The sequence below is a fragment of the Melospiza melodia genome, chromosome 28 (assembly GCF_035770615.1).
Source record: "Melospiza melodia melodia isolate bMelMel2 chromosome 28, bMelMel2.pri, whole genome shotgun sequence".
NCBI classification, from domain to species: Eukaryota; Metazoa; Chordata; class Aves; order Passeriformes; family Passerellidae; genus Melospiza; species Melospiza melodia.
Genome location: NC_086221.1, coordinates 8,237,312 through 8,264,057, shown reverse-complemented (window position 1 = coordinate 8,264,057; position 26,746 = coordinate 8,237,312). Strand labels below are relative to the sequence as shown.

The 26,746-nt window shown below is 52.2% G+C and overlaps 1 protein-coding gene across 2 annotated transcripts in view; it reads left to right on the top strand.

The window, feature by feature from the left end:
• Nucleotides 1-22,492, top strand: part of PLXNA2 (plexin A2) — a 128,888-nt gene extending 106,396 nt beyond the window's left edge. For both annotated transcript variants that reach the window (XM_063178069.1, XM_063178068.1), the window contains exons 20-32: nucleotides 86-320; nucleotides 1,715-1,857; nucleotides 4,426-4,694; nucleotides 8,448-8,514; nucleotides 9,057-9,203; nucleotides 10,043-10,202; nucleotides 10,548-10,651; nucleotides 14,727-14,826; nucleotides 16,808-16,998; nucleotides 18,108-18,277; nucleotides 19,851-20,063; nucleotides 20,941-21,091; nucleotides 22,034-22,492. In XM_063178069.1, coding sequence (XP_063034139.1) covers nucleotides 86-320; nucleotides 1,715-1,857; nucleotides 4,426-4,694; nucleotides 8,448-8,514; nucleotides 9,057-9,203; nucleotides 10,043-10,202; nucleotides 10,548-10,651; nucleotides 14,727-14,826; nucleotides 16,808-16,998; nucleotides 18,108-18,277; nucleotides 19,851-20,063; nucleotides 20,941-21,091; nucleotides 22,034-22,129 — 2,046 coding nt within the window. In that variant the 3' untranslated portion in view covers nucleotides 22,130-22,492. The remainder of the gene's footprint in view (nucleotides 1-85; nucleotides 321-1,714; nucleotides 1,858-4,425; nucleotides 4,695-8,447; nucleotides 8,515-9,056; nucleotides 9,204-10,042; nucleotides 10,203-10,547; nucleotides 10,652-14,726; nucleotides 14,827-16,807; nucleotides 16,999-18,107; nucleotides 18,278-19,850; nucleotides 20,064-20,940; nucleotides 21,092-22,033) is intronic.
• The last annotated feature ends 4,254 nt before the right edge of the window (nucleotides 22,493-26,746 follow it).

Sequence of the window (26,746 nt, the reverse complement as noted above, 5' to 3'; positions counted from 1 at the left end):
ACCTGCAGGGCCCTGTGGTGGGCAGGACAGGCTTTGGCACGGGGGCACGGCCCGAGCTGCTCTCAGCGAGCTCTGTGCCCTGCAGGTGCGCGTTGGGGGCGTCACCTTCTCCCCTGGCTCGGTGAGCATCGTGTCTGACAGCCTGCTGACCCTGCCCGCCATCGTCAGCATCGCGGCCGGCGGCTCCCTGCTCCTCATCATCGTCATCATCGTCCTCATCGCCTACAAGCGCAAGTCCCGCGAGAACGACCTCACCCTCAAGAGGCTGCAGATGCAGATGGACAACCTGGAGTCCCGGGTGGCCCTGGAGTGCAAGGAGGGTCAGTGCTGCAGGGGCTGGGGGGCCCTGGGGGCTGCACATCCATGGCAGGGGTCCCAGTTCTCCCGGTACCCCAAGGCATGCAGGGGGGAGCTCCTTGGGGTTTGTGGGAGCTCCTTGGATTTTTTGTGGGTTTTTTGTGGGTTTTTTGTGTATTTTTTGTGGGGTTTTTGTGGGTTTTTTGTGGGTTTTTTTGTGCTTTTTTGTGGGTTTTTTGTGAGATTTTTTGTGGCTTTTTGTGACTTTTTTTGCGGGATTTTTGTGGTTTTTTGTGTGTTTTTGGTGGGTTTTTTCTGTGGTTTCTTTGTGGATTTTTTGTGAGTTTTTTGTGCTTTTTTGTGGGGTTTTTTTGTGGGTTTTTTTGTGGTTTTTGTGGGATTTTTGGAGGTTTCCATTCCTGCCCCACCATGGGAGGGTGGCAGCCCGCAGTGGGTGAGCAGCAGACATGGCTCTGATGTGCAAAGAATGGGATTAGAGCTTGATGCTGCTTAGGCACCCTGCCTGAATTTTGGGTGTTATTTGGAGTACCCAGAGCTGCTGCTTGAGAGTTTCCACATGGGCGAGTCCTGTGCCTTGCAAGGAGGCAGCTGAGCCTCCTCACCCTGCAGGTGAAGGGGGATTTTTGGGAGGTGCTGCTGTTGTTTCCTGCTCCTCCCACCTGGGAAGGGGCTTAATCAAAACAAAATTAATGACTGCACATTTCATAGTGGAGAGAGAGAATTGCATTGGATTTGTTCAGCTGATTTCAAGGGTAGCCTTGAAAGCACAGGGCAAAAATTGAGATGTATTGAGGAGAAGGCACAGATTCAGCTTGGCAAAGCCCAGCTGGGGTACAGAGGCTTCCTGAGCCAGCGTGTCACACTTTGGAGAGGGAACAGGAGGAGACACATCCAGCTGTACAACACCGTGTTAGGAGAGGGAAAATAAATCCCTTCCTGACCCCTGCTGCAGCTCAGATCTGATCTGCATCAGATTTGATTATCTTGCCAACTGTTGATAGAGGAGGAAAACAAGAAGAAAGGAAAACAGGGGAGGCGGCAAGTTATGAAAACAGATCCTTGTTTCTCTGCGCAGCCTTTAAAGGGGTTTTAGGTGTGTGTGCACAGGTGTGAACTGCATACAAATGAACCACAGCTTTGTTCTCAGTCTCTGCTCCGAGCACAGCCTGCTCTGCCACCCTGGGCTGCTGAGATGGAGCCTCCAGGGCTGCTGAGCTTGTTGGGGTGGGTCTTGTTGGCAACGGGGGGGATCGGACATAGGTTGGATTTGATTATCTCAGGGGTGTTGTCCGACCTGAACCCTTCCCTGAGCTGCCCTGCCCACGGGGAGAGCACCCATCCAGCCCTGCCCAGATCCCCCTGGAGCTGAGCCCTGCCCTGTTCTCTCCCTGAGCAGCCTTTGCAGAGCTGCAGACGGACATCAACGAGCTGACCAGCGACCTGGACCGCTCGGGCATCCCCTACCTGGATTACCGCACCTACGCCATGCGCGTGCTGTTCCCGGGCATCGAGGACCACCCGGTGCTGAGGGAGCTGGAGGTAACCCACACCCACCCTGCCCTGCCCCAGCTCCCCTGGCTCCACCTGAGCCCCCAGGGAGCCCTGCAGCACCTTGAGGGCTCCACACTCTGACCGTGCTCGCAGGGGTCTTGGGATGAGGAAAGAGATGAGGATCTGACTCCATGTTTCAGAAGGCTTGATTTATTATTTTATGATATATATTACATTAAAACTATGCTAAAAGAATAGAAGAAAAAGGTCTCAGAAGGCTGGCTAAGATAAGAATAGAAAGGAAAGAATGATAACAAAGGTTTGTGGCTCAGCTCTCTATCTCAGCCAGCTGACTGTGACTGGCCATTAATTCCAAACATCCACATGAGACCAGTCCCAGATGCACCTGTTGCACTCCACAGCAGCAGATAACCATTGTTTGCATTTTGTTCCTGAGGCCTCTCAGCTTCTCAGGAGGAAAAAAATCCTAAGGAGAGATTTCTCATGAAAAGATGTCTGTGACACCACACAGGTGTGATCCAGCTTCATGGGATGCTACAGCTCCCCTTTTCTTTCTTAATCCCCTATGGGCTTCTGCATACGCTTAACTAGACAGGGAACATGATTAGGAGTATAAAAACAATTATTACAATCTAAAAAATTCCCCCGACAAAAGATGCAACCCATCCTGTGCACCAGTTATTGGATGCCCTGGGGTCAGCAGGGTTCATTTTAACTCCCGGTCTGGAGTTTTATCTCCTCCCACATCGCCGAATTCCTTTCGGCTTCTGCTCCCTGGTGTTGGTTTATTTTTATTTTATGGGGGTCTGTAGCGCTCTAGGGCAGCGGCAGAGCAGGGCAGAGCAGTTGGGGTGTGTTTAAAGTGCTCCAAAGTCACTGGTGGGGCAGGGGATGGGTGAGAGCCTGCCCGGAGCATCCTGCTGCTGTTCCCTCGCGTGTCCACAGGAGGGCAAGGAGAATGCCCAGGCATTCCAGCCTCCCAGCAAGCGCTCCCATCTCCCTGGATTTCCCACCAGGATGCGTAAAAACACACAAAAAACTTTCACTGGGAATACGGAGGAATTGGGAGGGCACAGGGGTCCATCAGTGCCCTGGCAGATGGGCCCTGCTCACCTGGGAGGGGGCCAGAATAGGGATGGGGTTCATGAACATCACCTCACACCTGGGATGGGGCTGTGATGCCCACGATGGAGCTGCCATCCTCCCCGTGGCATGTGCAGAGGCTCAGCTCAGCTTTTCAGGCACTGGGATTGCCCCAGTAAATCCTGAAATCCTGTTTCCCCCACACAGACCAGGGATGGATGTAGGAGGGAGGAGTCCTGCTTGCTTTAGGGCTGGATTCCTTTAACCAGGCAGGCTTTCCCCACCATTAAGGCATTAATTTGGGTTTCTTTCCCCAGCCACCAGCACCCAGCATTGCTGTGGTGTTGCTAAAACAGGAGCAGCCTCTCCCAGCCCATTCCTGCTCCGAGTTCTCCAGCTCCATGCACTGTGTTTGCTGTTGGAGTTGCCAGAGAAGCTGGCACTCCAGCAAACAAATATGAATTTGCTTTTTTTTTTCACTCGTGAAAAACAGAATTGCAGAAGTGATAAATGTGTTGCCAATTACACAGTTGCTTAATTATGTAACGTTAGTAAAACCAATAGATAACTCTCCAAGATGTTTGGTAAAGAGTTGCTTCGTGCAGTTCATCATTTTCACTTGTAATGAATTACTTCAATCCGCAACTGGCTGAAAGCCTCAATTAATTTTTTACACTTGGCCCATAATAAAGCAATAGTCTAAATTAGTATTTAATTTACTTACAAGAGTGTCACTTTTTGTGCAGAACAAGCAGAACTGGGTGTCATTTTTGGGGGCGTTAGGCTCCAGGTTGCTGCTTTATGGTGTGGAGAGAGTACAGCTCCCAGCCAGGGCTCAGGGCAGCTGTGGAAGGGGAGATTTGCTCAAAATGCACCAGAAACCACATCCAGGGATGCTGAGATCCTGAGGGTGCAGCCAGGGTTAAACCATCCTGATGCCCCCAGTGTGAGAAGGGCATGGGACTGCAGGAGCATCTCCAGAGGAGACCAGGAGGCTGGAACAGGCTGGGAGAGTTGGAAATGTTCAGTCTGGAGAAGAGAAAGTTGTGTGGAGACCTCCCAGTGCCTTCCAGGTTCTGAAGGGGTGACAGGTGAGCTGGAGTTGGGACTGTTAATCAGGAAGTGCAGGGGCAGGACAAGGGACAATGGATTCAGACTGCCAGAGGACAGGGTTACATGGGATCTTGGGAAGAAATTATTCCCTGTGAGAGTGAGAAAGTCCTGGCACAGAGAAGCTGTGGCTGCCCCTGGATCCCTGGAAGTGTCCAAGGCCAGGTTGGAGCACCCTGGGACAGGGTGGGTGGGACGAGCAGATTTTTAATCTAGGCCATGACAGGGGGTGGGATGAGCAGATTTTTAATGTCCCTTCCCACAGGTGGCTGGACAGGGTCTCAATGTCCCTTCCCACCCAAAACATTCCCTGCTCCTGAGATTCCCCCAGTGCTGGCAGCGCTGCCCCGCCGTCCCTTGTCCCCTCACATTGCATCTGACAGCCACCATCTCCTCCTGCAGGTGCAGGGGAACGGGCAGCAGAGCGTGGAGAAGGCCCTGAAGCTCTTTGCCCAGCTGATCAACAACAAGGTGTTCCTGCTGACCTTCATCCGCACGCTGGAGCTGCAGCGCAGCTTCTCCATGCGCGACCGCGGCAACGTGGCCTCGCTGATCATGACGGGGCTGCAGGGCAAGCTGGAGTACGCCACCGACGTGCTCAAGCAGCTGCTCTCCGACCTCATCGAGAAGAACCTGGAGAACAAGAACCACCCCAAGCTGCTCCTGCGCAGGTGAGGCCGGGCACGGGCAGGGGAGGGGTCCTGGGGGTGGCTGGTGGGGATTTCATGGGGACTTCAGTCATGGAAAGGGCTGGGAGGGGCTGCCCAGGGAGGTGCTGCAGTGTCTGGAGGGGCTGCAGGTGGGGATTGGACGCAGGTTGGGTTTGATGATCTCAGGGGTCTTTTCCAACCTGGATAATTCCAGGATTCTGTGATCTGAGGGCTCTGGAGGAACTGGTCTTGTTGAAAGGTGGGGATTGGACACAGGTTGGGTTTGATGATCTCAGAGGTCTTTTCTGACCTGAATAATTCCAGGATTCTGTGATCTGAGGGCTCTACAGCGTGTTGGAAGGGAGTTGCTGCTCTCCATCCATTCCCTCGCCTGTGTCCAGGATGGGGGCTTGGCCCTGCTCTGGGAGCTCACAGGTGGCTGGGCAGGGTCTCAGACCAGATCCTCTGGTTCTGCCTGGCATTTTTGTGCCAGATTTATGTGCCACAGCTAGGCCAGGAGCTCAGCATGGATTGAGCAACTCACCAAGGCAGAGCTGGGAACAGCCAGCAAGAAAATAGAGAAGAAATGTGCATTAATGTGGGGCTAAACAGTGGGCACAAGGAAAAGGCTCCCCCTGTTCTCCCCATCCTTGGGGGTCCTGCAGAGCCTGGCCTTGGCCAGTGCTGCCCCCGGGCTGTGCTGGGCTCTGCTGGCATCACACTGGAGGAGAGGGGAGGATTTCACAGCTCCAGGAAAATTTCAGGGGTCCCTGCAGCCACAATGAATATACTTGACAGGAAATTGCTTTAAATCTGGCTGTGTTTGCGGAGGCAATAACTCATCTTGGCAAAGGAAGCCGCCTTAATTTCCCCCGTGGTTTGACGAGTCACTGGGAAGGCGTCTTCTGCCTCAGCCATCAATAATGACTTTTCCTGGCGCTCCAAAAAACACAGGCATGGTGATAAGAGCTGTGCCCCCTCCTCCCTGCCCAGCCAGCAAGGAGTCAGGGCCGGGGGCTGTCTGTGCTTTGGGCTGTCTGTCCTGCACCAGGATTTACCCATTAAACAGGAATCGTAGAATTGGGCATCTTCCACCAATCTGGGCAATTTCAGCCAGTTTTTCACCATCCTTATAAAAATCCCTGCTTTATATCTAGTCTGAATCTACTCCCTTTCAGTTTAAAAGCTTTATTCCTTGTCCTGATGCTCCAGGTCCTGTTAAACCTTGGCCTGCAGACCTGTCCCAACCCTGTGCCCAGCCCAGCCTGGAGCTCCTTGCTCTGACTTAATAAGGAGTGATCAGCCATGAAGTGAAACACTATTTTTCAGAATGTTTTGAGCTCTCTGGTGGCAGCAGTTGATAACTGACACTCAGTTCTTTCCCTCTTTTCTTCCTGGCTTTCCCCTCTCTCTTTCTTCCACGACTGCCCCTCGCGGGAGACAGCAAGAAAGTTGACGTTAAATCAAACAGCTGCTCTGCTTGCTGGCAACAGCAGTTTGGAGACCTACATAGAGCAGGGAGAATTAATAAAACACATATTTATTTTTTAGGTTCTCCCAGCTCGTTTTGTTTAGGTTTGTTTTCTTGCCGGAGCAGCCAAGGCTGGGCGCTCTTGTCAGGCTCCTTTGGAAAATCATCTCTGGATCCTTCTGCGGTCAGCATGAGGAGGGTTGGCTCCAAGTCTAGGGATTCTCTTCTGCCCTGGCAATCTCCAGGAGTTTATTTTTTATTTTTGCAGCAGATTTTTAACGGCATCCAGAGGCTGGTGATGGCACAGAGCAGTGATGGTAGGGGCAGCTCAAAACCTGGCAGCAGGCTGGGGGCTCAGAAGATTTGGGGGCTCAGCAAAGCCCTCCATGTGAAGGAGAAAGGCCAGGCCCTGGGCTGTGAGGCAGTTTCCCATTTGCAAGGCAGAGGAGAGCAGGGATGCTCCATGCAGGAATTCCCAGCACCAAGGAGGGAGAGAGCTGCCCCTTTCCACCAACACAGGGCATGAACCCAACACTGACTCCATTGCTGGCTGTGCTCAGGACTGTGGCACTGCAAATATCCCATCCCCATCCCCATCTCCATCTCCATCTCCATCTCCATCTCCATCTCCATCTCCATCTCCATCTCCTCCCACCCCATCCCATCCCATCCCCTCCCATCCCATCCCCTCCCATCCCATCCCATCCCATCCCATCCCCTCCCATCCCATCCCATCCCATCCCATCCCATCCCATCCCATCCCATCCCATCCCATCCCATCCCATCCCATCCCATCCCATCCCATCCCATCCCATCCCATCCCATCCCATCCCATCCCATCCCATCCCATCCCATTCTCCCCATCAATATTCCCCACCTTCTCTGTGCCTCCACTTTTCAGTGCCTTTTTCAGAGCTGGTGTCATGAGCAGCCCACAGGGACAGGACACAGCAGCTTCACGGGGAGGGCTAATTGGGAGACTCGCTAGTTCTTCATTTAATATTCTATTAACAAAGTAGTTTATTAAATTAATATTCCCCCCGAAGCCCTGAATGTGTTATTTTCTGAGTTTTTCACCTCGTCTGTGGCTTGTGTCACTGCCTCTCCATTTTCTAGGGCTGTTCAAAAGGGTGCTGGTGCTTCTTCTCTTTAATTGGGTGCCTGAAATATTTCAAACAGGAGAACGACGTGAGTGTCAATTTGTAGGATGAATTTTTAGGCAGTTAATCAATTCAGCCTTAAATTCTTCGGGGATCTGCAGACATTTTCACGAATTCCTGACAGATGTTGCCATCCTAGGAGATGATGGATGATGTTACCCCAGGTCTGTTGGCCGACTGGTGTCAGTTTTTGTTTGTTGAAATCTCTGGCTCCTGTTTATTTTTGATCTGCCTGGCTTTGGAATCAAGCCCTGTGCTTCTTTGGTGTGTGCTTGTAATTCCAAGCACTTGGAAAATGCTGTGGGGAGTCAGAGCAAGAGGCAGCCCCTCATTTAAGGGGAAGAACAGGGAAAATGGGGCTGGAGTGAGATGTGACCCTCTCCAGGTTAAGGAGGAGGTGACCTGGTTCATGGTGAGGGCAGTCCCCAAAGGAAAGGGAATTGCATTCATCCTTCCTTGCTTGCTGGAATTTGGATCAGATCCAGGTGTCCATGAGGGGAAGGCTGAGCCAGGCAAAGCCATGGTCACAGCTGGCCAGGGTTGTGGTCACAGCTGGCCAGGGTCATGGTCACAGCAGCTTTCCCCTGCACAAGGCTGGGGCTCCAATTTGAGACACCCCACTACCACCAGAGCCATCCCATCCCATCCCATCCCATCCCATCCCACCCCATCCCATCCCATCCCATCCCATCCCATCCCATCCCATCCCATCCCATCCCATCCCAGGAAAAGCGGCTGTGGAGCTTTAAGCAAACCCTCGGGGCCCCGCAGAGGCAGCGTTGAAAGCTGCCATTAGGAGCCATTGTATTTAAATTAGAGATAATCTCGGGCACAATGCGGGGAGAGGACACTGGGTGGGACCGGGGAGAAAGCTGCAATTTCCCTGCCATTGTCACTCGGCTGTCCCTGATTGCCGGGAGCTGCTGCAAATCCCAGTGATTTACTGAGCCAGGCTGTAATTTGCGCCACGTGCGGGGGGCTGAGTGTCACCAGGCTGGCTGTCACCAGCCCCGGCAGGCTGGGATGGGCTGCAGGGACGGGGACGGGGACGGGGACAGGGACAGGGACAGGGACAGCGCTGTCGCTGCCCTGGGTGCAGTTTTGGGGGCTCCATGTGTGATATTTGCCCTCCTGCCTCCCCAGGACTGAGTCGGTGGCCGAGAAGATGCTGACCAACTGGTTTGCCTTCCTGCTCCACAGGTTCCTCAAGGTAAGGAGAGGTGGAGCAGGGCCCTGCTCTGCTGTCTCACCCTCCAGACACCCCAGCAGGGTGAAACTCTTCCATCAGGCTCCAAGAGATGGAGCAGCAAGGAGGGAGAGGTGGAAATTTGCTCCGTGCTCACCACCTTCCCAAGCCTCAGGCGTCCTGGAGTAATTCCCACTAAAGGAGGTTCTGTTACACCTCTTTGGTACTTGAGGGGGATTCTCACGTCTTCGTGCCTCGGCTTCCATGGTTTTAACTTCATTTGTGGCTTTGGAAGCCCCACTGAATTTGCTCCAGGGGGAGTGAACGGTGAGATGGAGATCTCAAATTCCATTTTTTTACAGCCATATGGGTTCAGGAGGGATTTCCCCTGCCGAAGACAACACAGCCACGGAGCAGTGGAGCTCAGGCTGAGCTCTCCAGGAGCTGCTGGGCTGCATGTGTGCTCAGGGCTGGGCCAGTGGGGCTGAGCCTGTGCTGGGGGGAATCCTGGCACAGGAGCGGAGGCAGCTTCACCCCGGTGAGCCCTGTGTCCTCCTGTGGTGCAGGAATGTGCTGGGGAGCCCCTGTTCATGCTCTACTGTGCCATCAAGCAGCAGATGGAGAAGGGCCCCATCGATGCCATCACGGGGGAGGCGCGCTACTCCCTGAGCGAGGACAAGCTCATCCGGCAGCAGATCGAGTACAAGACCCTGGTGAGTGACAAACCCGAGCTGGGCTGGCCCTGCAGCAGCATCAGGGCCCTGCCTGAGCAGGGATCAGGGCCCCGCCTGGGCTGTGAGTGTTGCTGTGCCATGAGGACCCATGTCCCAGCCACGTATGGCCCCAGTTCACAGGTGTGTTAGGAAAATTATTCCACAAGCATCAGAGGTTTATGTCCAAGAAGGAGACAGAGGAGTCCCTTTTTGCTATATTAGAATAAAGGGAGAGGCCATGGGGCATTCCCCATTTTTGGAGGACACAGCCTCCTTTTTATCCCAATTTCCCACCACATTTCCGTTCTCTCTTTCCCCATTTCTGAGGTGCTTGAGAGGTTCAGACTTCCTGATATACCCAATACCAGAGATTCCCCTCTAATGTACAACCCTCCCTTTTAATTTTTAATTCCTATGGAATTTAGGGGTTTTTCTTCCCCGTTGTTTCTTTCATCTTTCAATGTCTGATTTCATTTATGGGCAAACCTAAAGTTTATTTGTAAAACCAAATATCTTTTCCCATTTATCAATCAGTGGAATCCTTCCCATTGTTTCTTTTAACTCTGCCGGTTTGATCCACCAGCAGACCCAGAGCTGGTTTGTGAAGACAAATCCACTATTCCTTTCAAGTGTGAGGGAATTTTATCTCCCTGTGCTCTGGGCAGTGCTCTCCTGCAGCCCCTGAAAATGGACATCCGGGGCTCCTCTCTCAGCAATAGTTGTGTAAATATCATAGATGCAATAGCAGGGATGCATTTAGGGCTGCAGTGGGGTGTTTCATGGGAAGAGGCTGCCGTGACACCTCTCCTCCAGAGCATGGTGTGGTTCTCCTCCTGCAGATCCTGAACTGTGTGAACCCAGACAACGAGAACAGCCCGGAGATCCCTGTCAAGGTGCTGAACTGCGACACCATCACCCAGGTCAAGGAGAAGATCCTGGATGCTGTGTACAAAAACGTGCCCTACTCCCAGAGACCCAGAGCTGTGGACATGGACCTGGGTAGGGGCTGCCCTGCCCAGAGGGGCTGCGGGTGATCAGAGGGGCTGGGGGTGACCAGAGGGGCTGGGGGTGATCCCTGTGGTGATCCCTGGGGTAGATCAGAGGGGCTGGGGGTGATCCCTGGGGCTGGTGGTGATCCCTGGGGTGATCCCTGGGGCTGGGGGTGATCCCTGGAGGTGATCAGAGGGGCTGGGGGTGATCCCTGGGGCTGGGGGTGATCCCTGGGGCTGGGGGTGATCCCTGGGGTGATCCCTGGGGCTGGGGGTGATCCCTGGGGTGATCCCTGGGGCTGGGGGTGATCCCTGTGGGGTTGGCACCCCCGGACCGTGGCTCTCCCATCCCCAGAGTGGCGGCAGGGCCGCATTGCCCGCGTGGTGCTGCAGGATGAGGACATCACCACCAAGATCGAGGGCGACTGGAAGCGCCTGAACACCCTGGTGCACTACCAGGTGAGGGAGCAGCCCCCCCGACAGCCCCAGCAGGGAGAAGAGCAGCAGGAACCCGATCCCAGTGTCTGTGTGACAAACCAGAGGGGTTCCACGTGCTTCAGCATGAGGGGGGAAAGCAGCCTTGACACGGAGCTCAAGGGAAGCAGCAGAGCTGAAGCTCGGCTGAATTAACCCTGCCAGCCGTGGGAGGGAGGCAGAGGGAGCAGTGCAGGGGCTGAGCTGGGGATGAGGGGGCTGGGGAGGGCAGCACGGGGGGCTCAGGGCTTTGTCTGGGCTCTGGGACAGCCTGGGGTGCAGCAGGAGGGACACAAAGTCATAGGGAAGTGGAGACACGCAGTGAAATGCTCACACGGGGTGGGTGAGAAGGGCTAAGAAATTCTTGTCATCTTTATCTTCTGGATAGGGCAGAGTCTGTTGGAAAGGGCTCCTCACAGTGTGAAAGATGGGAGAGAGGGAGCTGGGGAAGGTTTGGTTAGAGGGAATTAATGAAAAAGATGGGAAGAGAGGCAAGGAGGGGGCTGAGGAAGGTTTGGCTGCAGGGAATCAAAGGCTTTCCCTCCCAGCCTGCCTGCAGCACAGGATAAGTGCATTAATTGGGACTGTAACCTACTCCTGTCCATCACCACCTCCCCAGAAGTGTTTAGTGTTTAATCTGGCATCTCTCCCTGTTTATCCAGCATCTCCAGTCCATCAGCCTGACTCACGCTGGGGGACTTGAATGGGAGCCAGTATTGACAGGAGCCCTGCAATCAGGGAGCCAGGCAGCAGAGTGCCATCAATATGCACCGTGCATGTTAAAAAGCACCTCCAGGGTCAACTTTTCCAAGCAGCCCCCAGGATTTAAACACAGTTTACCGTGAAATGTCAGAGGAGTTGCGCAGATTAATTCCATTGTTCCTAAAAATCTGTTTTACCTGACAGTTGCAAGGGATTAACCAACATGCAGGGAAGCAGCGAGACTTTATTATGCCTTGATCTTTAAAAGTCATCGTGAGGAAGTCACAAGTGAAAGCTGTGCTTGTCTGATGTGTGCTGGATGCTGGGGGAGGGAGCACTTTTGTTCCAGAGCCTGTGGGAAAACCTGAGCCAAAAGCTTCTCCTTAAAATAAACAAAATCCTCGCAGCGCTCGGGATGCTGCAGCTCTTGCTGCCATTTGAGTGTCAGGTTTGCTCTGGAAGAAAGGAGGAGCTGGCAGCCAGACATCCAGCCAGGTAGGGACACGAGCCCCAGCTCTGCTCAGCCCAGCTGAGCTGTCTCAGGCATTAAAGAGAAGCCAAATTCTTTTCACTGCAGCAGCAGAAATCCTGTCAAGGCGAGCCTTTTGCCAAAAACTAACAGATATATATATTTTTTTTATTTTATTTTATTCTTACCAGTTTGGGATTTTTTTTCTGTTGGAGTAGAAGTTTTTATTAGGTATCAAAAATACAGATCTTCCAGGACTGCACAGTAAAACAGATACCTGGGTGATACCCAGCTTTAGGAGGGTGTAAAATCACTGGAGTTCCACGAGCTCTCACTGTTTAACGGGAGTGTGACACATGAGCCAGGTGTGGTTCAAGCCATTGAAATAAGCGTGGATTTCCAGAAGAGCAGTAAAGATGATTTCTGGATTTCTAGGAAAGAAGTGAAAGCTGCTTTGCAAAGCCCTGCCCATTTTTTATTCAGAGCTGTTTTGTCTTTATCCTGCTCTGAAGGCGGGGAGATCCCTGGGTTTGCAGGTGGTGCTGGGGGATGCTCAGCCCAGGTTCCAGGTGTGTCCCTGGGACAGGTGCTGCACCTGCAGGACCCTCCTGGTGCTCAATTCCTGCTCCTGAGTCCCAGGATCCATTCCCTACAGCTCCAGGGCTCCAAAGCATCCTCCTCCTCCTCCTCCTCCTCCTCCTCCCTGTGCCCCGAGGATGGTTATTTATTTAACCCCAAGGGTTTCCCCTCCACACCTGGATGCTGGATTTTGTTGCTTTTGTTTTCTACATTAGAATCACAAAAATACAATAGCTGATCAAATGGATTTTTCATGGGAAGCCTTCACATTCAAAACCCAAATTGGAATTAAAGAGAAATGTTCACCTTTCTAATAGTTTTGAACCACTTTATGAAATTATAGAGAGAACTGCGCGCCTCCCGCTTATTTCTTCATTTATAAAAATAGATGTGTAGCTTAAATAAGTGTAATTCTTTGTTAAACTCTCCAGAGCTGTTACACATGGCAGGGAATTGTATTACATTTGTGTCGTATCCTTTTGGTTTCACGGCTGTTAAACTCCATGGGAGAGTCCTGCCCCGTGTGGTTTCACTCGGGAAAAATGAAACCCTGAATTTCATATGGGATGATTTACAGTGGCTCACGCAGGGTTAACTCAGAGGCAGCAGAGCATGAATACCTGTCAGCCCCTGCCAGTCTGGAGAGGCCAGGAGACCAGGAAGCTGCTTTAAATGAAAAATTGGGAGGAGAAAGGGGAGGTTTTGGTGGAAAATGAGGCTTAGGAGGTGAGAGTGGTGCGGCTGCAGAGCTGGAATCATCATTGCGCCCTCCCTGCCCCTTGCAGACACAGCTCCATGCCCTGGGCTCCCTCCTCCCTTCCCAGCCTTCCTTTCGCCTGTCTTTAAGGTGCTTTGTGCCCCGTGTTTCCAGCTTGCAGAACAATCAGAATATTTATAAAGTTGTGGAGCAGCCAGGCAGCCCGGAGCGCATCCCAGGGGTGCTGTGGGAGCGAACGAACGCGTGCTGCACCCGAGGCTGCTCTGCAGCTGCTGGGGCTGAGCTGACAGCAGCCATTCCACCCCAGATTTACTGACTGAGAGGGCCCTTTCTGTGTGTGTGTGTGGAATTTTTAGTGCCTCTCTCCCAGTTGAGCACAGCCCTGGTGGAAATGGATCCGGCCCGGGAGCACCTCGGGTTTCTCCCTGGTGAGATGGAGCTGAAGTGGCAGCTAATAACAGCCTGAGAAAATAATATCAGCACTGATCACTCCTTCCACTGGCTTAATAAATTGGATGAAGTGAGGCAGGAGCAGCGAAGGAAATTATGGAGGTGTTTGGAGTGTTTTGCTTAGGAAAATCTCACTTTCGTGCCGTGAAACACAAGTAACTATTATTTCCACTATCGCCAGCAATAATAAGAACTCAGATTTCCATGAAACCTTTCATCTGGATGGAGCCCAAAGCCTTGGAGGCAGCACAGGTCGCTGTGTGCAGCTCCCCTTGGTGCTGCAGAGAGGGTACAGAGCCGCTGGGGGAGCAGAAAGCTCCATTCATGGGGTCAGTGCTGGGTCCATCACAAAACTCCTGGCAGATAATGCAGAGTTTAGCCCAAAAAGCAATTACTGCAGCAGGAAGAGGCATTTCTTTTGTGCTGAGCCTCTTAAAAGTGTCTGCTGGGCCCTGGCAAGGCGTGGTGACTCTGTGCTCCCTCACTGTGCTGCACCACAGGTCACAAGTTCAAAATTAAAAGCTCCTCAGGCCCATTCCCTGGAAACCTGCAGCTCCTTAATTAAGGGGAATAAGTTAGAAAACTTCCAGTGACTACCAGATTTATAGGGAGGATAAAATTAAACATGGCTACTAAAATCTGCTGTAACAAAACCTTGTTAGTGCTAATGTTCATTTATAGTTTGACTTCCCAGTGTTTAATTCCTTCTCTGGAGCAGTAAAGGGATAACAATTAAATACCCTGAAAGATGGCTTTATGACTTGCTCCGCTGTAAATCAAACTTTTAAAGTTCGTAAAAATTGCTAAAATAAAAAATGGTTTAATAGGAATGTTTTATGGCCCATAACGTTATTACAGCCCTTTTATTCCCTCTGCATTGTTACTTTAATTGGATCACAACAATTCTTGAGATTCTCATTTTTATTGGGTAAGGCATAACCTTAAATCAGAACGACCAAAAGCATCTTCACCACATCTTTTGATTTATCCCTCATTTCCTCCAGCCTCCTGCTGCATCCTGGCCCAGCTCAGGGCTCGGGGAGCGTGTCCTGGTTTGCCTTTGCCAGGATTTGCTGGATCAGCAGCCTGGGATCACAGGGTGGGCAGGGAACCCCCCTGACTGGTCCCGTTTGCCTCCCCAGGTGTCAGACCGCTCCGTGGTGGCTCTGGTGCCCAAGCAAACCTCCTCCTACAACATCCCTGCCTCTGCCAGCATCTCCCGCACCTCCATCAGCAGATACGGTGAGAAACGGGATGGGAGGGACACACACTGGGGTGTAGGTAGGGAAAAAGCAGCAAAAAAACCACCCAAAACAAGTGTAAATCCAAACAGAAAAACGTCCCTGGCTGCAGGTTTGGATTGCAAAGGCTCTTCCAGCTGTGAGAACAGCAAAAGGAGCAGGAGAGGTGAGAGGAGGGAAAAGGAAATGCCCAGAACAGGAGCAGCCTTTGGGAAATGGGGTTTGGGAAAGGTCCAGGGGCTCAGAGGGGATGGGTGATGCAGGAGAGGATCTCTGAGCCCCTGAGCAGCAGCACAGATAAACCCGATTTATCTGATCCTCCCCAAGTGCAGGATCCTGAGCTCGGAGCTAATGGGTCACAAATGGGGAAGGGCAATCTTAGCGCAGAGTGCAGGGATGTGCACACCTGGGAATTCCTGATTTGCATAATAGAAGGGCTCAGCACATTCCAGAGGGTCCCTGAAGATGCTGCAGCCTGAGAAAATGAGCCTGCAAGGTGCCAGGTGCACGCTTGGAACACTAAATCCACAATAATTGTAATAATAGACTTCCATAAAAGGCAGCAGTGGCAAAATCTCCCGAGTGCTGATCTTTCATTATCGTTCATTTCACAGAGTGTTTTACCAGCAAAAAGTCTCCTGACAAACCCATCTCCTCCCCTTGTTTATAGCTCCCAAAATAATGTTGGTTTTTAGCTCGAGTGAGTGTTTTGAGGAATCAAAACCAGGGGAGTCTTGAGGTAAAAACCTGGAGAAAAGGCATTTCTCCCTGCCAGGCCACACATCCCACAGTGCAGGTGAAGGAAAAACCAAGGCTGGGTCTCACAGCCTGAGCCCTCAGTGCTCATTGATCTCTGTCAGCTGGAAAAGCTTTTGCAAAGCACCAATACGAGCCATCATTGCTCATGTTAAGATTAATATTTCTAATTGTGCCGGCAGAATTTAAATTAGATACTTATTTACTTCCCCTGTCATATATCAGAACAGAGAAATGTTTAAAAATAGAATTACTGCATGCTTCCTGAGCTGTCCCCCTGTCTGTCTCCTTAATTATATCAGTTGGAGCACTCATTTATCTAAGCCTTAATCAGGGATGAAAATCCAGCTACTTTGGTAATGACTTGAGTATTTCCCTCAGCTGATTTACGATCGATCCCCGCACTCCTGACGAGGAGGGGGAGCAGTGAATTGAAGGCTAAACTTGAGAAAATGCACAAGATTCCCAGAGAACAAAGAAATGTTCTTTTAGGAGGAAGAATTCAGCAGGGCACGTTTGGGCTCCTCAGCCTTGTGTCTCGTCCTGGAGATGCTGGGGATGCAGGGAGGGACATTCTTTGGGAAGGGAAATATATCAATCAATGTGCCACATGCCCCCATGGTTTCTGAGCAATTCAGGGAAAGTTCCCTGGTGCTCTTTGAGCTCCCTTTTCCTGCAGGGACAGCCCAGGGATGGCTCAGGGGGCAGGACTGGCCTCAGGCTCTGCTGTTGATGCTCAGCTTGAGTCCTCACTGCTCTCCTGAAAGCCTCAAGGACAAGCTCAGCAGCTTCTCCTGCCCTTTGTGCTGGCTGTGCTGGGCAGCTCCTCATTATTTACAAAATCCTGAAATTGGAGCTCTGCTTCTGCAGGAGTCGGTGCCCAGGGTCGTGTGTGTGAGCTGTGACTCAGGGAGGATTTTTGTGTGGACCTGTATGAGGAGGAAAGGATGTGAATGGGGCAGGAAAGGCCATATATGGGAGGGGAAAAAAGCTCAATTCTGAGGTTTTTTGTTGAACGGAGACCACCACAGATTTTTGCCAAACACCAAATTCTGACAGCGCAGAACGAGAACGCGCGTGCAACAAAACCGCGGTGGTTTTCCTGTTTCATTTCCCCACCAAAAAAAAAAAAAACCCAGCGCCAACAATTTGGGTGTTGTTGAGGGCACTGAGGAGGTGCAGAAGGGTTTTGCTGCGAGCGTGACCGGCCTCTCTCCCTGGCTCAGACTCCACGTTCCGCTACACGGGCAGCCCCGACAGCCTCCGCTCGCGCGCGCCCATGATCACGCCTGACCTGGAGAGCGGCGTCAAGGTCTGGCACCTGGTCAAGAACCACGACCACGGCGACCAGAAGGAAGGGGACAGGGGCAGCAAGATGGTGTCTGAGATCTACCTGACCAGGCTGCTGGCCACAAAGGTAACTGGGCTGGATCCACCCGGGGAATGCGCGGTGAGGGGTCCTGGTGAGGCTCAGCTCCCAGCTGGCTGGGTTCTCCTGGGATTGGGAAACTCCTGGAGCAGCAACAGAAGCACAGCCCAGATTTCCTCACACTCAAGGCAATTGCTGAAATTCTCCTTTGTTTTTTTTTTTTTTTTTGCACAGTGTTAAAAGTGTTCACCAATTCACAAATTGGTGAATGAAGCAGTGCCTGGAAATATTTACCCACTCCCTCAACCAGACATGATTTTCCTGCCTTTCCCCTTGTGCTCATTGGTGTGGATAACACAGCTGTGCTCTGGAAAGCAAAAAAAAATAAATATTTCAGGTTAGAAATAAAGAGTAAATGAGTAGCTGGAGGCTGGAGCTTTTTGAAAGACCCTGACCTTGGTTATTCCCATGGGATCTGTGGTGCCACTTTTTGGGGCTGGTAACATTTGGTGTCCCTTCCTGCCACCACTGCTTGGCCAGGGAGTGCCTGTCCCTCCCCTCACCCCCTGGATTGCTGCTTCTGTCACCAAAACTGCAGGAAAAACAGAAACTTCCAACAGCATCTTTTCAATATCAGAGAATTAGTTAATACTTTATTCTGGCCAGGATGTGCAATAGAAATTATTTCATCCACACGTGCCTGGGTTGTGCAGTGAAAATCATTCCATCACACATGGGTTTTACCCCATTTTTCACATATTTATACATAAAACCTCCAAGGAAATTCACATTCACTGCTTCTAAATCACACAGTTCTCAGCACTTGATCTCCTATTGGTTATTGATCCCTTCGTGCTAATTTGGTCCTCGTGCTTTGGTTCTCTTATCAATCATTTCCAAGACCAGGTGTCTCTGACCACACCGGGGGTGATGTTTGTCAATGTTCATTTATCCCCTCTGTATCTTCTGGCTCTGGGAATCTCCTTTTTGTTGACTGAAGCCCACAAGCCAGAAATTCTGAAACCCTCAGTGAAACAGAGCCTTTCCAAGAGAAAACCTCAATTCCCCCCACTCTGCGTGGAGGCGAACAAACCCCTAAATAAAATTACATTAGAAAAAGAAGCTAGAATCTGTCTGATCTGCCCTCCTGCCACCAGGGCACGCTGCAGAAGTTCGTGGATGACCTGTTTGAGACGCTGTTCAGCACGGTGCACCGGGGCAGTGCCCTGCCCCTGGCCATCAAGTACATGTTTGACTTCCTGGACGAGCAGGCGGACAAGCACGGCATCCACGACACCGACGTCCGGCACACCTGGAAGAGCAACTGGTAACGGGGGAAAGGGGGCAAATCTGGGGGGTTCTGGGCAAAAAAATGGTGTGGGGGATGGTTTTGGGATGGGCTAGGAATGGCCAAGCCCCAAAGCAGGACACAAAGCTCATGGGGTGAGAGCCTTGGTGGGCTGCCAGTGTTCACAGGATGCTAAGATCCTGAAATATTCTGATCCAGAAGGTAAGGGAGATAGCCTGGCTATCTTCTGTACCCAGGGTGGGAGATGGACACTGCCCTCAGGCTGTAGATCTGCACATCTGGACTTTGGAAAGAGTGGAAACCAAGGTTCCAGTGCCGGCCCTATGCTGCCTGCACAGCCCTGCTGTGCCACAAATGCCAGCACTGGCTGGGAAGGGGAGCTCAGCCAGTGGCTGCACCTTCCCCATCACTTTGGGAAGCACCTGGAGCATTTGGGCATCAGCAGGAGGTGGCACAGGGAGAAGGAGCCAGCTCTGCATGCCCCAGGCATGGGATGCAGCCAGGTCCAGCCTCTGCAAGCAGTGGGAGCTCCCACATCTCTGCCTCTGCTGCTATTTTAGGATTAAAACCTCTGTGGGTTGGAAATTTACCTCTGCAAGAAAGGAATAAAAAAGCACAACAAATGGTTGTTCCCTGAAGACCTTGCATTTTCCCCCGAGTCCCTCGTGGTTTAAAAGGCCTCTAATCATCATGGCTGCAAAAACTGCTTCCCTGCTAAGGCAGTGGGAAGCTCAAAACGATTAATTTAAAGCCTTAGAAGGAGTTATTGGGATAAAAACTGTAGAACCACAAGAAATTACGAGAGAAAAAGAAAGCAATGACCACCAGAGTTTGGTCTGCCAAACTCCAGGTCCAGGTCCACCAGGCCTGGACCTTCCTTCTCTCCATCTCAGCTGAGCTGCAGCATTTCCAGAAAGGGAATTTTTGTGGGAATGTGGGAGAAGGCTGCCCCTGGACCAGGTCCAAGCAAATGGAAGTTTGGAAGAGGGAGCTGGGGTGTTTGGGGCTAGGGCTGAGCTGCTCTCCTGCAGCACTGCAAGAGTTAAGGCTGCAGCCTTCAGCGAGCTGGAGAGACAGAGAGAGCTGCGACTTGAAAGGTAATAGAAAGCAGCAGCTGCTTTTTTGATCCTGCTATACAGCCAGAGAAAAAAAGGAATAATAATTCCCCTTTGATTGCAAAGGCCCCGGGATTTGGGGACAAATCCTGTGGTTCCTGCAGCCAGCTCGCGGGTCCTGGAGAGCGGCTGGGCAGAGCTGATCAGTGCCAGGGCTCACCCCACACTGACCCTGCTCTGGGGAGCTCCTCCTGATGGGCTCCTCCTGCAGATGCTCCCCCAGTACCCCTAAACTGCTCAGCCCTGCCCTGCCCCTCATCTCCTCCACTGCTCCAGGTGGGATTTGAGCTGGAGCAGCTCCTGGGCATGGCAGGATCCACCAGCAGCAACTGGTGCTTGATGGCCTCGGCCCAGCTCCTGTTTAAATTCTTCTCTTATTCTCCCCACCACTCGTGTTCTGCCTGGGAGCACCATCCACAGCACGAGCCTTTTCCTTTTGTCTTTCATTTCATTCCAATTCTCCCTTTGCCTCCCAGCCTTCCCCTGCGCTTCTGGGTGAACGTGATCAAAAACCCCCAGTTCGTGTTCGACATCCACAAGGGCAGCATCACGGACGCCTGCCTGTCCGTGGTGGCTCAGACCTTCATGGATTCCTGCTCCACCTCCGAGCACCGCCTGGGCAAGGACTCCCCCTCCAACAAGCTGCTGTATGCCAAGGACATCCCCAGCTACAAGAGCTGGGTGGAGAGGTGAGGGCAGCGCGTGGGGCTGGGGGTGCTCTGAAACCCCATGGATCTCAGGGCAGAACATCCTGTGGGTGCGGGTTGCTCTGAAACCCCATGGATCTCAGGGCAGAGCATCCTGTGGGTGCAGGGTGCTCTGAAACCCCATGGATCTCAGGGCAGAGCATCCTGTGGGTGCAGGGTGCTCTGAAACCCCATGGATCTCAGGGCAGAACATCCTGTGGGTGCAGGGTGCTCTGAAACCCCATGGATCTCAGGGCAGAGCATCCCGAGTGGAAGGGAAGCACAAGTGTGCCCGTGTGCACGGGGATCCGAGGATGAGGGAAGAGACAGGATCTGACTCCATGGTTCAGAAGGCTTGTTTATTACTTTATGATATATATTACATTAAAACGATACTAAAAGAATAGAAGAAAGGTTTCATCAGAAGGCTAGCTAAGAATGGAAAAGAATGAATAATAACAAAGGCTTGTGGCTCGGACTCTGTCTGAATCAACTCACTGTGGTTGGCCATTATTTAGAAACAACCACACGAGAACAATCACAGATGCACCTGTTGCATTCCACAGCAGCAAATAATCATTGTTTACATTTTGTTCCTGAGGCCTCCCAGCTTCTCAGGAGGAAAGATCCTAAGGAAAGGATTTTCATAAAAGATGTCTGTGACACACAAGGACCAGCAGTGATGCTGCAGGGTGGTTCTCAGCCCCACCAAGCACCGCTGCTCCTGTTTTCAGCTCATTACAGCCCAAAATCCCGTTTTGCTGGATGCAAACACAAAACGAAAATATGTTCTTATCCCTGCAGAGCTTGGCTTAAATCCCAGGGGGAACAGGGGCATTTGGGACGTTCCTGTTTCTCATTTTCCCCCTCATTTCTGCAGGTATTATGCCGACATTGCCAAGCTCCCGGCCATCAGCGACCAGGACATGAACGCCTACCTCGCCGAGCAGTCGCGCCTGCACGCCGTGGAGTTCAACATGCTGAGCGCCCTCAACGAGATCTACTCCTACGTCAGCAAGTACAGCGAGGAGGTGGGTGTGGGCAGCAGTGTCCCCTGGGCCGTGGTGGTGTCCCCTGGGGCAATGGTGTGCTCCAGGCAGCATGTCCCCTGGGCCGTGGTGTCCCCAGGGTGACAGGGCCCCATGGCAGGTGTGTGGGAGAGCAGAAGCAGTGCTGGGCTGTGTAGGGATCCCTCTGCTGCCTCCCAGATCTCCTTGCCCTCCCTTCCCTGGATTCAGCCCGGCTGTAGCTGGCGCAGCTCCTGCCCCGCTGTTCTCTTCACGCACAGAGGGGTTTGGGATTGGCCACACTTGTAGCATCCTCCCCAGGAGGACCGAGAGCTGAAATATTGTGGGAGCACCTGGATACCTCAGCTCTGGCATGCGCCCAGTGATGTGGAAAACATTCATGACCCATCAAAGCTCCCCAGAAACCTCGGTGTCCTTTGGGAGCAGCACGGTCCAAATCCCCGTTGTAGTGGCACAGGCTCCTGTTTGCAAAGGCTTCCTGGCAGCCTGAGCTCCTTTAATGAATGCATCACTTGAAACCAAGTTCTCGCCATCTGTTCCACCCCTTCATTTCTCTGCAAGAAGAACCGATTTTGTAATTATGTCCGTGAAACGGAAGGGTTTTGTCATTGAACTGCATGTAGCCATTTGTGATACAACGCCACGGCTATTTTCCCATTAGGCTTGAAAAATCTCATCACTTTCCTGCTAAACGAGACAAGAAACGTGGACTCCAAGGCACCAGAAATGTGGAGTCCAAGGCACCAGAGTAGTTTTTGTTGGGTGGGTATGGAGGGGTCCAACAAACCAAGGACAGCCAAGATGCTTTGCTATTTATTGGGATTTCACAGCTCCTCACATGGAGTTGCTCACACTCACTGCCCACCCACCTCTCCCACCCCCTCTCTCACGCTGATTTCTCTCTCTGATTCATTTTTTTCCCCTTTTTCCCGTTCTCTCCCCCAGCTCATCGGAGCTCTGGAGCAGGACGAGCAGGCTCGGAGGCAGCGCTTGGCTTACAAAGTAGAGCAACTCATTGGGGCCATGTCCTTCGAGAGCTGAGGAAAGGTCACGGGCAGCAAAGGGCAGAGCATCGCACGGACTCTCGGGAATTCGGAGGGAGAACAAGCAAGGAAGGCACTGGACGCACCCCCCAAGGCTCTTCTGGAGAGAGCAGGGCCTGGCTCAAGGACTGGCTGTGTTCAAAAATCGTACGGGATCCAGTTTGGAAGGGCAGGAAGGGAAGATGAAGCATCTCCATCACAGTCCAAGCAAGGTGGATCATTATTTCGAGTGTACGCGCAAAGAAGGAACCTGGAAAGTCTGGATGTCTCCACGACTGCTGCTTTGCATGAAAGTTGTTTAATGTATATTGGAAAATAAAACTTTATTTAAAGGGTCTTTTTTAAAAAAAAAAAAACAAAACAAAGGAAGAAAAAAAAAATAGAGCAAAAACCACAGAGGCCATAGAGATAATCCTGGCAAGGAGGATCAGCTCTGAATCCTGTCCCTGAGAGCCTTCCAAGGACACGGCTCAGGCATTCTGCAAACGGACTGTCACACAATTGGAACGTCTGGAAAACCAAAATGTCTTCGTTTGGGATTCTTACAACACATAGGAGCACAAGTTTACACCACACCTTTTACACAAGCAAAATAGCAGTTTTGCCCGAAAATAGTCCAGTGGCTGAGTAACTTAGAGGCACTAGAAGGAACTTTACCTGAATTGCAAAACCACCACATCATCTGACCTGTGTTGAAATCCAGCTTTATCCATGTATTTATATGGTGTCAATGCATCTATTTTTTTTTTAATCCCATTTACTGTTGAATGAGGGAAGATCTGAGTTTCATTGCTTTTCCCTTTTCCACCTGCATCCCACCTCACTGGCTGATCCAGCAGTGTCCAGCATGACCACGGTGATCCAGCAATGTCCAGCAGTGTCCAGCAAGGCCATGGTGATCCAGCAGTGTCCAGCTTGGCCATGGTTATCCAACAGTGACCAACACTGATCCGTTCAGTGTCCACTGCTGGTTCCTGCAGGTGCCACATGAGCCAAGGCAGAGCTGGGCTGACACCTCCAGGTCGGTTTTGGGGGTCTCCAGCAGCCAGCTCTGATTTCTCACTGCAACACCCCCCAAACCCTGATGTTTACGGTGACAATACTTGAAGAGCCTGGATGCTGGGAGAGCAGATTTTGTTGATTTTCTGCTGGACGTGCGGTCCTTGGGCACAGGCTCCCTTGGGGTGTCTCCTCCAGCGTTTGCCGCCTCACCCAGGGCCAGGACTTGCATTTCCACTGGGAAAGGGAGAGAAATCTCTGCTCCAGGCAAGAGCAAACCTTAACCAGCACCCCCGGGCCAGCCAGCTCTGCTGTCGTGTCTCTGTGTCGGCGTCTCGTTGTTCTCCTCAGTTCCTTGCTGGCCCCCACGGCACAAGCTCCTGTGGCCAGGGACGGGCAAATGTTTGTGAGTGTTATTTCTTTCAAAGACACCAAAGCTTATGTGTGTCCCTTTGTGGAGTGCCAGGAGGGGAAGGAGTGCTGTAAATATTTCTCTCTGTAGTAAATGTTGATGCGTGTGCAGGATGCAGTGGGGAGGGCAGGGAGAGGAGGCCTGATGGAAATACAAGAGTTGGCTGCAGGAGCTTGGCAATGGCAGCAAAATAATCCCTGGTGTCTGCCCAGGCAGTGTCACACTGACTGGGATCTTCGCTTGCAGCCAGTGTGTGTTGAAGGAAAATCCATTTCCATCTCCATCCCCCTCCTGCAGCATTCCTGCCTGGAGGAGCCCAGCTGGCCCTCTGTGTCCTGCAGTCCAGCACCAGGGGAGGGGAGAAGCACGTAGAGAAATACTCAGGAAACTTGGTTTAATTACCATTCAGTAAAAGCCATGCCAAGTCCACTTTCTTTTGGTAATCCTCTTCTGTGAGTCTCTCTGAAAAGCAGAAAATACTGATGATAATAATCGACCTTGTGCAATAAGTTCTTGACATTTACAGCAGCCTGAGCGCTGGATTTACTGAGACAGGGGGAGAGTGGCAGGAACAGAGACTGGAAGGCAGAGCAGTGTTTGTGCTGCCTGTTATCCGAGAGTTCCCTTCCCAGGGATCCCGCTCCATGGTGAATCTCATTTCTGAGGCAAAAAATGTGCAAAAGTCCACCTAAAAGTCAGGCACTGCAGACCCCAGGAATGTCATTGGGGCAGTCCCCAGCCTGGCCTGCTCTTTGCTGCAGGTACCCAGGGCATGGCACAGGGTCAGGCTTTGGAGTCCTGCAGGTTTTTTGCTGGTTCTGTTCCTGCTGTTCACAGTGATCCATCACACAGCTTAGCTGAGGGATTGCCAGGTCTGTCCTAGCTGTGGTTGTTGGTTTGGGTTCTCCAAGTTCTCATGGTACTCTGAAACTCAAAGAGAGCACTCCAAAAAACTCCTGAAGGACTTCCAAACGCTTCCAAATACCAGTCTGGGGAGTTTCCTCTGCAGGACTCACAAAATACGAGTACAACCCAAAGCAAAGGCCTGGCTGTGCATCACCTGGGCCTGCTGACAGTGTCCCTGCCCCACAGCCCTCATGGTGCTCCTCTCTGCATCTCTTGTGTAGCTTTTCATCCTCCTGCTTTCCTCCTCCTGCTCCCTCCCCTCTGGCCAGGAGCACCCCCCCAAGCCAAGGCTTTGTCATTCCCCCTCCCCTGTATTTTCTCAGCAGAAATGGAGGTTCCCACACACCCCCTGGATTCTCTGGGAGGACATTAAGGAGACAAGGGGACAACTGAGTTCATCTTCTCTGCTGTGGGACGATTTGAGCAGAGAGAAGGAAAAAGGGGAAGCAGCAGGAGCACTTTGCAAACCAGTAAGACCTTACACTTCTGACTGAATCCCAAAGGAAACAGCAAAAATTCCTCTTCCATCACCTGGAAAAGCTTTGGGAGCATGGCAGAGGGAACAGCTCAGTCCTGGCTGGAGGGGTGGCCTAGAAATACATTGCCAAGAATCTTCTCGTGGTAGTTGACATTAATTATGGATCTTTACAGGCAATTATATGGATTGAAGCAACATATCCCCCTGGGGCAGAGCGCTGGGAATCTCTTGCCCTGTTTGCATCCAACATTTCCATTCCTCCTTCGGGAGGAGGAAGCTTCAGATCTCAGAAATGGCATTTTCTTCGCACCGGCAGCAAACTGGACTCGAGGGTTGGTCAGGAGGGGGCACTTGCCTTAGATGAAACGATTTCACGTCCCTCTCATTGCCCCCCTCCTCCTGCAAGGCTGCCCAGAGTTTGGAGTCTCCAGCTCGCTGCGTTTCAGGTATTCCAACATCAAAGTGGGAGACGTCACTTGCCGGGATCTCTCTGCCTGGTGTCACCGCTTGAATAATTCCCTTTCATCTTCTGCTCACGAGCTATCAAAGCACCCACTCCGAGGGGGAGCGAGGTGCTAATCAAACGCTTCTCCACCTTGAAAGCCTTTATCAAACCCCACACAGCAGAGGGGAGCTCGCAGGCACGGCTGGCCCTGCCTGAGCCCCGCCAGGAGCCACAGCCAACAAAGCTCAGAGGGTGTGGGCAGCGAGGGGTCCACGCTTTGCCACAAAGGATGGGTTTGAAGGGAGGCAGGAGGGGTCAGCACGGCTGGAAACCCTGGGAAATCCAGAACCCTGGAAACCCTGGATACCCTGTGTGCAGCAGTGGGGACCCACCCTGTGAAATCCAGAACCCTGGAAACCCTGGATACCCTGTGTGCAGCAGTGGGGACCCACCCTGTGAAATCCAGAACCCTGGAAACCCTGGATACCCTGTGTGCAGCAGTGGGGACCCACCCTGTGAAATCCAGAACCCTGGAAACCCTGGATACCCTGTGTGCAGCAGTGGGGACCCACCCTGTGAAATCCAGCGTGGATTCCCTGTGTGCAGCAGTGGGGACCCAGCACTGAGGAACAAAACTGCTGCCACGGCCTGGCTGCATCCCAGCAGCATCCCAGGTGTGGAATTTCAGGTTTTTCCCTGAAGGATGGACATGGGGACAGCGGTGCCTCCCCAGGGCTGGGGCTGGGACACGCTGGGGACAATGAGTGCAGTGCCAACCTTCATCACAGCAGTGCCTTCCACACTCTGTCTTAAAATCCTGGTGGCCCATCCCCACGCCAGTGTTCCCTGCTGCCTTCCACTGGACTCCACAAAAATATGTCCCAATGTAGGAAACAGTTTGGGTGGGCACGTGGAGGGCAAAGGCGAGAGGGTTTCAGGCTCTGGGGTTGCATTCTGCTCGCTGCTGTCTCCGAGCTCCTTGTGGGGATCTTGGTGTTTAAATCTGTGTGGGAAAAGGGTCAGAGCATCCCCTCCTGCAGTGGGCACAGCCTCCAAACAAGGTCTCATTCCCAGAGGTCCCCGGGAGCCAGCAGGGATGGGGAAGGCCAGGCTGGCACAGGGCAGAGCAGATGCCAGCACGGCCCCTGTGCTGCTCCAGAGCCTCCAGCCCCTTCCCTGGCAGCAGCCCAGCCACGTTCTGCTGTCACTGGCTGCTCTCCATCCAGCTTCCTGTGCTGTCAGAGCTCACCTGTCACAGGGACTCAGCTCCCCAAACTAAATGAAACCAAAAGAGACTGACTTGAATAAGCTGGGCCATCAGGGAGAGCTCACGAGTGACTGTGCCCTGGAGAGAAGAGAAAATGTTCTGAGGAGG